Source organism: Lissotriton helveticus, chromosome 2_1 (genome assembly GCF_964261635.1).
Source record: "Lissotriton helveticus chromosome 2_1, aLisHel1.1, whole genome shotgun sequence".
NCBI lineage: Eukaryota > Metazoa > Chordata > Amphibia > Caudata > Salamandridae > Lissotriton > Lissotriton helveticus.
In genome coordinates, this window is record NC_136059.1 from 1057579874 (window position 1) to 1057593263 (window position 13390).

The 13390-nt window shown below is 42.0% G+C and overlaps 1 protein-coding gene across 1 annotated transcript in view; it reads left to right on the forward strand.

The window, feature by feature from the left end:
- The window catches only part of LOC144818439 (guanine nucleotide-binding protein subunit alpha-14), a 580856-nt gene that overhangs the window by 324711 nt on the left and 242755 nt on the right, over positions 1-13390 (forward strand). The window contains exon 2 of the mRNA XM_078675859.1: positions 2118-2302. Within this exon, the coding sequence (XP_078531985.1) occupies positions 2118-2302 (185 nt within the window). The remainder of the gene's footprint in view (positions 1-2117; positions 2303-13390) is intronic.

The window sequence follows — 13390 nt, forward strand, 5'->3', positions numbered from 1 at the left end:
GTGGTAATGCTTTGTCCCCTGACCTGATGGCCCCTATAGTTGATGAAAAGAAGGTGCCAGATGAAGTAGGAAGTAAGTTCTAGATAAAAGAACAAAGCTGCATGGATACCCAAAAATGTAAAACAAGCTATTTGGGGGGAAAGGGAAAACCTAGCCAGTCTAATGTCCTGTTCCTTGTGGAAGGAAGAACAGACTTTAGAGATAAATCTTGTATCCAAGAAAACAACCTCTCGGTCTTGGAGAAACCTCTGTTAAGGCTCCTGACCTTGCCTGACTGATGACTCTCCATTCTACCTCCTGAAGTGAAAGCTATTGGAATTGGTTCAGAAATTTAGGGTTAACAGTACTTGATAGATTAAAAGAGAGAGACTGGAGAGCCCACAAGATGTGAGGGATGTACTATTATAGAGAGACGTGAACGCTGATCACTTATTCTCAAAGTTGTGAAGTAGATAGGAAACCAAGGTATCTATTTTAGATATATTCATACATACCTTCTAAAATGCTTGCACGTAAGCTGATTGACCACACAGGGAGGAGACCTCCAGACCTATCAAGAACCTCCAAATTTCCAAAGTCCTAAAAGGACTGCAAAATCTAGCATTGAACCCCTTCCAGTCACATCAGAGTGAGAAGTAGTTCATTGAAGAGAATACCCTTCTATCATAAATGAACCATGAGATCGCCGGAAGCAGAGGGCCACCTCCCTACAGCAGCTTTCACACTGGAGGCCTATTTTGCCTGCCTATAGGGCACCAAATTAAGTCTTTGCAAAGCTGTAAGATATAGGAGAGGGTGAGACAGAGTAACTGGTGTCACTGAGAACTGTCATGGGGAAGTCGGTGTTGTGGGGAGGAGATGTTACCTGGCTGCTGATGATACCAAGCAAGGCTTGTGTTGCCATAAGGAACCAATAACAAGACCTCTGCCTCCTCTCTAAATCTTCACTAAAACCTTGGTGATCAGCGGAATGAGGAAATGTGTAAAACAGTCTGGCTGTCACCAGAAGGACAGAGTATTTTCAATCAAAAGTCTGAATGCTGGCAGGAGTGTGTTTTCCCATTACAAAGAAGCCTGCCCAAACCTTTTACCTGCTTAGCCGGTCTGCTTGCTTATTCTACCACCTCAGAGCATATTCGGTCTTCATGGAGTGGAAATTCTAATTGGACCTGGATCCGATCTTCACAACAACATCCATCAGCCAAGAATTTGTTAAGCAATTTTAGAGATCTTTGTAATGAGAGGAATGACAGTTGGGAGACAGAGAGGAGGAGGTTCCTTTTCCAAGGGAATAAAAAAGAAATATAGGAGAATTGGCATTTTGACCTGTCTCAGAGGTGAGTCCTTGTATCTTATATTGACTGGCATCAGGAAAATGAACATAGCGGTAGTGAGGAGAACAGGTCAGGGGGAAAGCGGAGCGAGGAACAGACTTTTGGAAGAGTTTGTGTGAGTTGTGTGGTCACATAAGTCCATACATACGAATGGATACTTTAATATAAGGTTTATTTCAATGACGTTCTCTGTCTCCTTTTAATCTAAGCCACCCATCCGTTTCTCTGTCAGTCCTATTGCAGTTCTGCTGAGTGCATAGAGTTCAGCGTCTCTTCTACCATTCTACTTTACTGCCTTCTGTCCTTTGATGATTTTAGACCTTAACTTCACCCTCCTCATCTTTCATTAACCCCTTGCATGCTGGTGACGAACCCCAGCCATTACACTCCACTGTGCTCGTGTGCTGATGACAGCTGGGGTTCGTCACGGCCCCGCCCTGTTCGTTTGTTTACCGCACAGCGGCGGAAACGGGCCAGCAGCGAAGGGGTTAATTAAATGACAGTGTTTATATGAAAAGTTCTGTAATTTTACAATTGTTAGTGCCTGTTTCAAGTATGTTCACCCACTTTTTGGCTGCAAGGGTTACTGAAAAAATCAGAATCCACATCAGTTTTTGTTTTGTGTGCCATTCCTGTCAGCCATTCCGTGATCACCAGGCCAAGAAAGAGAGAGAGCGCTCTGTGGCTGCACCTATAACATTAAATGTGTCTTTGGCAATGCTGCACCTATTTCCCTCTGGGTGAACGTCTTGCTGATAACCCGTGTTTATGCTTTTTTTGCAGGCACAGGAGAGAGTGGGAAGAGCACCTTCATTAAGCAGATGAGGATCATTCATGGATCAGGGTACACAGACGAAGACAGAAGAGGCTTCACAAAGTTGGTTTACCAGAACATATTTACCTCCATGCAGTCGATGATCCGAGCAATGGACACCTTAAGAATACAGTACGACTCTGAGCAGAACATGGTAAGATGATCAATTGCTATTTCCAGAAGTCGTTGTTTTTTTAAAGACCTTTCTTTGAGTTGCTATATGTCCAGGTGGATAGTAAATAGTAAACCTATTGTTGTTGACGGGAATGGTGATAACACCCTTTGTATCTTTCCCAGAGTGTTTATTTAACATGGTTTTATTGGTTGATTTGAGGCGACTTTAAAGCGAAATGTCTCTTTGCAAGTTTTTCATTTTAGCGGATGAGTAGCATGGGTTGAGCTCCATTATTTCTATCCTGTGTAGGTTGGTGCATTTTGGGCTACTGTTCTCGGATAAAATTGTTTTTCCAAAGGTTTTTTTTTGCATTAAAATGCTTTGTTTGTATTTTTGTGAGTGCAACCTCCATATGAGCAAGATTGGTGAGCTATAGGATTGATGTACCAGGTGTCCTATAGTTAAGATTGCCGGTACATGTCATTGGCGGTATTGCTTTAAAAGTGAGATTATCCTCACATTCATATAAAAAAGATTTTCAACCTCACTTTGTTTTCTGAAAAAAGCCCAGGAACGATTGATCCTGAGATACTGAAATGTTATGTTAAACCCTTGTACTTTAGTTAATTTCACCATTCGTAAATGATTTAACTGGTCATAGACGTTCACTCATCTTACACCATTATTGTGTAAAGATTGAATGAGTGGCCACTATCCGGAATAAGAGATTCAAATCTGGGTATTTTCTGATGTAAAAGAAGGGAAAAGCAAAACCTATTTGTTGGGATGTTAGTGGCATAACTGCTTCTTCGGTCTTACTGTGCCTTGTACGGACCCCTTTCTACCAGAGAGGAGTAGGGGAAGTGGAGATCGACCACCATGCTAGATGCCCAGAGACCCACCAAAAAACTGAGAAAGGTGATGTGATTTTGTGCTTTTGCCTCCCACTTTTTCCCCCCTACCTCTCATAAGGTCTGTGTAGACCAGCTCAAAAGAAGTTTTTGGTACACTTGGAAGCTTCTCTTGATGAGGAAGACCATAGTGTGCATGGCTCCCTCAAATCTCTGCTCTACGCTTGCATATATGATCCATGGGATACATTTTCAGAACTAGGGATCATGGGAGGATGGTGGAGGAAAAGCCATGCGCAACATGAAGTGGAAGATGGATAGATATTAATAGCTGTTAGTTTTCCACCTCCTTTTTTGCTATCATTGTCTTTGTAGTTACTTAGTACCACTTGGTAGAAAACACGCCGTATTTTTACCTGTTCACCTGGAATTTCAAAATAGATGAAGATTATTAAAGTGAGTTTTTCACAGACAGTATGCATACTTACAAGAGAAAGCTTGCAAAATTGCATATTGGTATATCCCAAAAAATTATACCCAGATCTAAAACTGTCTTGCACTTTCTGAAATGACTGGACGCAAGAGGCTTTTTAGTGCATGAATATTGTGGGTACCTTTGAACTATTTGTCAGCCTGAAAGACACAGGCACTCCAATGTACCCACCCCAACTTGCTGCCCATGTCAGTCTTATTACAAACTTAGCCTACTCCCACACATTGCCAGGCTCCTAAGTAGATATACAAACAAAAATTGAAAATGTATGTTTTAAAATTCTTTGTAAATGTGTAGGAATTTTAAATTGGAAACTAACATCTAAGATGGCATCCTTATCTTGAATTGTGGGAGCAACTCCAGTACAGCACAATGGAATCTAGTCTGGACGATTGGTGGCTTAAATTAAAGCAGCCCTGGTATACGCGGACAAAAAGAGTGCGTGTATTTAGAGCAAAAAATAAAGTAATATGGTAGAATCTAGCATATCGCGTTCTTCCCTTTCAAATGTTCATATAGTTTTCTTTGTGAATTAAATGCAATATTTCATAATTTGTGTATTGATTGGATGTAGACTTGTTTCTCTATTTTTGTAAATTATTTTGAGGTTAAAATCCTAGAAATGTTTAGGGGCGGGCCCATGGTTTCCAGTAGTGATTCACTGGGGCGGGGGCATTGAAGTCAAACTGTTAGAAACCATTGTAGTAGAATATTTGATTTTTTTTTTTTTAAAGGCTTTTCATGAGTAGAGGAGAAAAAGTTTTGGCAGAGCAGTTTCTAAATCATTGTTGCAGCACAAATGAGGATAGAGTAGAGCAAAAAGGATTGAGCTAGGATTACCTACATGTTTAAGAAAAAGTATATTCAAGCACTAGAATGAAACGGTGGAACTATTGACCTTTGTGATGCATAAAATTAGGTAAAAAATGAAAATTCTGCCATAATTTTTTAAGATTGTCTTCCATTGCTTATGTTCTTCCTAGGAGGCCTTTTTCTTTGCCACTCCGGCGGTCTCTTTAATGGAAACAAAACCTCCGTTTACCGGCAACCACCCTACCTTATTTGTTGCGTTCAACACCACTATAGGTTGTTTTTTTCGGTCGAGCAGGAGTAGTTCATGCGCTGCTCTACGGCATGCTGTTTTGGAGTAATGAAGCCCCGCCCACTCTCCGCCCATATCAGTCCTGCCAAGCGTCACGCAACAGGTGTGACGCTCACGCATTTCAGTGCGGTGATCCGCATCACCGCACTGAAATGCATTGTCACGCATTTTCGACCTGTGCTGCTAGGCCGCGTGCCAGCGGCGCTCCTGTGCCCGGGCTCTGTGTTCTAAGAGGTGCTGCCAGCCGCCCGAGTGCCTAACACTAACAGTGAGACGCACGCTGAGAGCGCGGCGCCGCGCGCTACAATGTTTCTTGCCAGCAGCTGCCCAGTGTCCGACTGAGAGGCTCCTGACTGTTACCCTGGTAACATAATGCGCAATCAGGGAGGCCGGCGCCGGCGCGGCTAGTAGTCTGCAGGGAGGCCGGGCTGCCCACAGACTCTCAGTGAGTCGGATACTCTTATGTCAATCACCACACGTGTGCCCGCCGCAAAGTTCCACCACGTCCGGAGGAAGTGGTGCTCGGCGGGGGATTTAGCGAGTGCAGGCTGTGCCTCACCGTTCCTCGCACTCCGCTTTCTTTGTGGAAATACGTCCCTGCTACCGTCCGGGGCTGCTGGAGACTTCTCGTCGTCGCTTGGCTCTCCGTGACACTCAGGTCAGACTGTAATAATATCAGACTTTAAAAATATTTAATTTTGGAGCGTCACTGAGCAGCGTCCGCTCAGCTGACGCATAATGACGATGGTACCACTTCACCGCCGGCTGCTGGTGAGTGTGGACCACACGGAGCAGGCTCAGAATGTAGCCCGCCCTTCTGAGTTTGTGTATTTCATCGAGGGCCCAGCCCGCCGAGGCTCCATGGTATTGCAGGCTTCGCATATCAGCGGTGGGAGAGGCACTAGGGGCACGAGGCTGAATGGATTTCTCAAGGAGTGCGAGACACGAGACTGGAGCCAGTTGCTGCTTCAGGTTGTATCCTAAAAGAAACTCACTCCCCTGACGCTCGCCGAGTTGCGATTTTAGTTGCACTGAAAGGACAAGCATGTAATAAAAGTCCAGTTGCAGCAACTCAAACTAGCATCACGAATAATCATTTAATACAGTCCTCTGTGCAGCTCTCTACTTTGCTCAGCTGAAAGTATGACCACTGCCGGAGACATCGCGCCGTGGCACACATTTACTTAATGTACAGCGGAGCGTGGTTGGCATTAGCCTTTCGCTCACTGCTTGTATCCTCGGGCTACACCGAAATGATGCCTCTGCAGGCTGGGCACTGGGCAGCGAGGTCAGCTACAGTGGCTCTACATAACTGTTTTATATTCTAGCAGCTGAGATCTTTTACTGTGTGATATGATGACTTTTGGGAGCAAAGCTAAAGTACTGCTTAAGACAACTTATAAAATATGTTAGCAACCTTCCATTGTTCCTGCTTTACAACACTTTGTACAGCTTCTTAGAATTTCCTGTTGTTCAAATGGATACAATTAGTGATATTTATATATTAGCCTAGTCTTCATTGCTTGATTTGGCACGCGAAAAAGTGTCACTCGTACTTGTTGAAATGTCACTCATAATTACACTGAATTTATGAAAACGTCACTCATAGCAATCTGAAACCTTGGCAGCTATGCCATATTTGTCATTGGCTAGCATCATTGTCCTTCATAAATGCTGGCTTCTGATTCGTTAACAGGCTTGTTAGTCCCTCCTTAGTACCGCCTTGTCTTCATTTGTAACCTCCCATGAGGACTGGCCATTTCACTTCGTCTTTTTTAGTCTGTAAGCACTATTTTCTTTAATGAGTTTCTCCTACCGCAGGCACGTTATGCTTTCCTGCAACATTCAGCGTGCCATGTGCGCTTTCACTTTCTGAACAGACGGGACAATGGCGGCCTCTTCTTTGAATAAGTCTTGCATTTACAAGAGCTTGATCTATTGGCATTGTAAATGACAATGTATTTTATTCATGTGTTAAGTAGAAAAACAGAGAAAAAGCATTATCATTTACAATGTCAATAGCTTAAACTCTTGCAAATGCTAGACCTATTGCATTACAAATGCTTGTTTCCTTCGGTTTGGACACTGTTTATTTCTTTATATGTGCTCTGAAGTAACTGTAAATTTACACAAGCCGCACTGTAAAATTCCTCAAAATAAATAACTTGTCTTGCTTTGTCCTGCAACACTATTCTGTACTGTAGGTTGTAGTTCCCGAATTTAGTAACCTTGTACCTATAATTACTACAATTTAGGGGTCTTTGGCCTTTAGGGGTTTATCTGAGAGATCCTTCCTGGACATCTAAAGCGTAAAGTTTACCTCCACTTAGGTTCATTTGGCTGCTGTAGCATCATATCAGAACTTTCCAAACAAGACCTCCTCCAAAGCTGATTACGCTGTTGAGATACTGATGTAAGCCCCTCTGTTTCTTTTATTCGCTTTAAACTTGCGGTCTAACACCTTCAACATGCAAGACTGTTTATGCTGTCCCTCAGATCTCTGTGGAGGATCAGCAAACGCTAAGCGCCTCTTATATAAACAATCCCGGCGCACAGAAGAACCATATTGCTGAGAGTGCAACAGTCAATACCTTCAAAAGGATGAGGATGTTGCACATTTTAAAGCGATGGTACAGTAATCGAAACTGGAGTTTGACTTCAGCTTCAACTACAGCATCTCTCTTTCAGTCTTGCTTGAACAAGCACACTGCTACTGGGACCATAAAAGGGTTTATGCAATGAAATCTGTCAGTATCTAATGTTGGTCATGTCTTTTTTATTTTAGAAAAATATGTTGCGCTCAAGTTCAGGAACACCTAAGCACTGATACTTATCATAAGGTTCAGTCATTAGTTAGTTGACTAAATGGAACAGATGTCCTTTTTTTGTCTACTTAAGTCAGATAGGTCACTTATGTGAAGCGATGTGATGTAAGTTGACTCACATACAAACCATTCTTATGTAATGGGGGAGGTCCGTGGGCTCTGGTCCGTGTGCGGGCTGGATGGTCGGAGCGAGGGGCTGAGGGTGTGAGCGCAGTGTAGAACTGCACCACCATTAGCGGCGCAACGGAAGCAAAACCGGAAGAGGCAGCGAGGGAGGAGGTGAAGGAGGTGAAGGAGCGGAATAATCCGCGGAATCTCGAATCCTGACCCCCCCCCCCCCCCCCCCCCCCCCACACCCAGATTCACCATTGAGGGACAGGCACAGAGTTCTGCAAGGGGGCTTGAACAGGCAATCAGACAAGGCCCAAGGAGCTAGGAGCTAGGAGCAAGCTTGACTGAACAGCACGTTTTGGTGCACGAACGCAGAGTAAAGCGCTGTGAAAGCGCTGGGAACCACCGATCTACTGATCCACTGAACCACTGAACCCCGCTACAGTCTCCTCGGCGTTGAACCCAGCCGTTTGGAAATCGCAGGAGCAGATGCGGAGTAGAGGCATTGCGGAGCACCGATCCAGAACGCAGAGTCCAGAGTGACCTGAGAAACCGAGCCCTGAGAAACAGAGCCGGGGGACCGGTTACATCGGGACCATACAGGTGAGGCAAGGCGATTAAGCTATAGACTTGCTTGAAACCCTCTGAAAACACTTGCGCCTTGGCCTTTAGGCAGCCTCCCTCACAGTGCGAGCTGCTAAATTCCACAGAAAATAATGTGAACATAGCTCACACAGCGTGATAGTGACTTTGAAGGACTGCAGCTACAGGCTGAGGTCTTGACTGCATTACTGAACATTGCTACCAAGCACGGGCAGAGGCGTAGGATCATACAAGCTGATCATTGCGCGCTGATCATTGCGCGCTGTGTTTTTCTGGTACAGAATCTCTATCTACCTGCCTCCTGTGTGTTTGTTGTTTGTGTTGCTACTGCATCATTGCTCTATCCCCCCTGCAAGAGTAGAGGCACAAGGAGGCTAACTACTAAGCTAACTACTAAGCAACAAACCAACTTCGCACCATTGGGCCCTGATTTGAGTGTTGTTTGTGCTGCTATTGCATCATTGCTCTATCCCCCCTGCAAGAGTAGAGGCACAAGGAGGCTAACTACTAAGCAACAAACCAACTTCGCACCATTGGGCCCTGATTTGGAAGCATAAGCCCAATCAAACTCAATGTAATAATTATAATCAATAAATCAATAAAATATAAATTGGCCCTGGCACGATCTGGATCACTTTTGAAAAGTTACCTATAGTAATTTGCACTCATTGCCACCCATCATCACGCAATCACCACAACGTTCCTTCCTGACGGCAGCTGCACCAGTCTCGATGTGTGTGGTATCCCTGTAGGGGGTGCTACCCCACGGTAGAGAAGGAGGAAGCAGACGGGCTTGGGAGGGCGTGCGGATTGTGAGGATCCGTGCCACAGACCGAGGAGGGGAATCTCAATAAAAACAAAATTTAAAAAAAATTAAAATTGTCTCAGTTTGACTTTGACAGTCACAAGGAAACTATAAATTATAAAATCAAGTGATATAACAGCAAATAATATGAGATCAGGAAGGGAAAGGACTGTAGGTACTTCAACAAAACGTACTAAAAGAATGCAGCAATCATCGGCATCAAAAAAGTTAAAAACTAATGCACCGGGGACAACCCAGTCCCTTATATCCCCAATTGCGAGGATGTTTGAGAAAGCCGGTAAAATACCAGACAAATTCCAATTTGCGAAGGATCCAACAGGAGCTTTCATGTCAATGAAACTGGAAGCAATTAAAGATAACTTACAGACACCCATGAAACCAATGAGCAGTGAAATACATAATACGCTACAAACTTGTAACCATCTGGAGCAATCAGAGCAAAACTCCGAAAAAAACCACCTTGCAAACTTAGACACATCAATTGGAGACCGTTCCCAAAAGACAACACAGCAAGAACCCGTAATAAGGTTACAAAATTGTAATATAAAGACAGAATCTGAAACTATGGGAAATATAACTTTAAACAAATCACAACCACAAGTGCTGGATACTAATCAACATAGTTATGATGATGGAACGGAACTGAAGGCACTAAGTTGCCCAATTGAAGTTAATGTTAAAATTAACAAACGTTCGTGTGTGCCCGCCGAGCTAGGGGAACCACACTTAAGTCAACATGGGGAAGACCAAGAGTGTAATAACAGATCTGATATGCTCAGTGAAATATCAGTAAAAGAAATCAAACTGTTGGGGGAATACTTTGAAGCACCGCAGGAAAACATTGACTTGCCTTCTCTTACTACTTTATTTCCTACTGATAACAAAATGGCAGAACAAAAAAAAGCCGGGGGTAATAAACAAACTAAGTCGGAAATGGCTCACACTCCAGAACCTGGAAAAAAGCATCAAGAAGCAGCAATAACTTGGGATATATTCTATCAAACATCAACCCTTACGCTTGAGGCACTCCAGTACCAATCAAACAAAATGGACATACAAATCGATCTTCTAAAAATGATGGCAAATAATGTAGCTGGAATTAACAACAAACTTGCCCAATTAAATGACCTGGTAATTCGAGCTCAAAAAGAAAACGAAAAAACGTCCGTCTATGTACCTATTATGGATAAACTAGCAGTACTACCGGCAGTTTTAACTAGTATAATAGAAGATACCAAAAGAAACATCAGAACCAACCAGGAGAAAGCTATGACGGATAATACCCTTATGAAAAAAGAGGAAATAACCAAAACTGAGAATGCTACTGATAACCTTAATGGAACAGAGTTACAAGAACCAATAAAATTTCCAGATAAAACAGGTAATCCATCGGCCAATCGAACCCGGGAGCTATTGGGAAATGAAGGTAGAACTATAATTAATCATGAGGATCAAAGTGACAATCATACTGATTCAGACGGATTCACGACAATGACAAAACGACAAAAGAAAAAACTTCGTAAAGCAAGGAAAAAAGATAAATCGAAATTAAATCATACAATAAAGACAGACAACAATCCGATATCAGTAACTATTGAAGATACAGCAAAAGGTAGAAATAATTACTTTCCAATCTTTGAGAAAAAATCAACAAGTGACCCAATACAACCAATATAGTAAAGGAAACACAAATTCCAAGGAGAAATGACAATGGACTGGTAAAAGGACAAATAGGTAACGATTCCCTAGATAAACCGCAACAGATAACAATTCTGGACACAATTCTAAAAGAAGAAGAAAGAGTGCCCAGTAACTGTAATCCAGATAAAACAAACAGAAGCAGTCCAACTAAAACACCTAAAACAACTTTAAAAACGACTCCTCACCAAATTTGTGATATTGATGAAAAAATAAAGAAAGACTGGGCCACTACAGTGTCGAAGGTAGTGAATGGTCCCACAAATACGACAGAATGGGACCACTTACAGATCAAAAGCAGGGAAGGAAAAAAGTCTATTACCTTCATACCCAAGCAGCCCGAGAAAAAAAGTGTCCTTACTGAACAATGCCCTATAAACCCTGAAAAAATTATATTTACACCACAATTTCAATCTAGAGGTAGGCAAGATATACTTAATAGGGGGAATATACTTAGACTCTTTAAATCAATTCCGGCACTGACCAATATCGTCAGTGAGGATATTATCTCTGTCGAGTTTATGGAGGTGAATCATAATATTCAAACCTCTACTCTAATAACATTAATGTCGCAAATAATAGCTGACCAGATAATGAATGAGCAAATGACATTCAAATCCTGGGGCATATTAGTTACCAAATAATTACCAGAGGTTTACCCCACCCCCTTCATTGGGGAGGAAATAACACCAAAATATAAAAAGGTAGACACACAGATCATTTCAGTCCTAAAAAATGCACTTGGCAGGTCCCCGATAAAAAACATATGTAGAATGTCACACAACACCATAAATAGAAACTCCAACATTAATGAAAAATGGGTAAATATGGCACTCCACAGTAACCAGAAACAATGATATCCTACCATACTACAAATAAGAGACAAAAGTAATGAAAGTGAAATGGTAAAAGTATGCTCATGGAATATAAACGGTCTGAGAGCTAAGATCTTAAACGCTCAGATAGACTCCATTGAGGGAAACCCCCACATTATAGCACTACAAGAAACTTGGGAAAGTAATCCATTTATGCTACATGGATATGCCGGTTAGGATGAACACGCAAAAAAAGAGAAAAGGTTCGGCCGAGCCAGTGGAGGACAGGCAATATTTATTTCTAATTCATTACAAGTACAGCACGAACAAATAATAGTTGATAGCACTAATATCCTGATAGTCAAACTAACCTATAATATAACTACCCGAGAATCTAAAACACTATATCTGATTACAGTATATATTTTGCCTACCAATCGGAGCAGGGAAGAAACTGCTAGAACCCTGGTCAATGCTCTTATTAATATAATGATAGAGGATCCCCTAGCAGATTTCCTTATTACAGGGGATTTTAATTTAAATCTCATGTCATCTCACATAAGAGACGACACCATAATATCCCAAAACCACCAATGGTTCATTCCTGAGCAAGATTTAGGGATAGACAATAATGCCGATGAGAATAGAAAGGGAAAGAAACTTGTGATGGATATTGGAGCAATGGGACTCAGAGTACTTAACGGTAGAATAAAAACAGACGTTCCACCATTAAACAGTTATTTCGGGTCTAACAGATTCTCCAGGATCGATTATACCATGACTTCGCTATATATGTTCCACAATATCACCTCGTACCAACTAAAGAAAGTAAACGAAAGTGATCATGCCCAACAGATAATTACAATGAACATCCGAGTAAATAGAAATAAGGAATACCTTTCCGCTCAAGGACATATTGGTACAACAAACTATAAAAAATTGTTTTGGAATGTGGAAAACAAAGAAATAATGAATGAAGAAGTGGAAAAGATCTTGGAAGTATGCTTTGAAGACACGGTAGCAAAAACAGTGATAGAGCAATGGGAATATTTCACTGGGAGACTGACCACAACGCAAACTAAAATAAATAGCAAGAAGAAGCAAAAACATAAAGTACCAGTCAGGGACAAGGAACATCACCTAAACCTGCCGTATACAATAAGGACATTGAAGAAAGAATGAAACAGGATTGTCAGGTTACTAAAGAAACCAGGGAAAAAAGTGGAAAATCTGGGAAATCTAAAGTTATTAAATCAAAATCTTAAGAAACTAATATGGGGTGAAATGAATCAGGCAAAACAAGCGACCTGGGCAAAAGTATTCCACGCCAGCAAGCAAAAGAATTCAAGAAACTTCTGGAAGATAATCAATAGTCTTGCCAGACCTAACAAGCAGGTAATATCATCACCATTAACTGAGCAGGAATGGGATACTTTTCTGAGGAGACACTTAAATCAGGATATATCACAGTCAAAATCCCTCGAAAAGACACACGGGTGTAACAAAGACAAATCTCCCTTTAAGAATAAGGAACTGGATACGCCAATAGCTATAGAAAAGGAAGAGCTAATCAAACTTATTAAAAAACAGAAAAACGGCGCACCCGGACCGAACGGGATACCTTTTGCTCTCTACAAAGAAAATCCAGAACTATGGGCGACCGTCTTAGAAAAACTATATCCAGAAGTCATTACAACCGGAACTGTTCCTAAGTCATGGCGAGGATCATTAACAATTCCAATTTTTAAAAAAGGAGACTGGGCTCTTGCCGAAAACTACAGATTGATTACTCTGCAAGACACG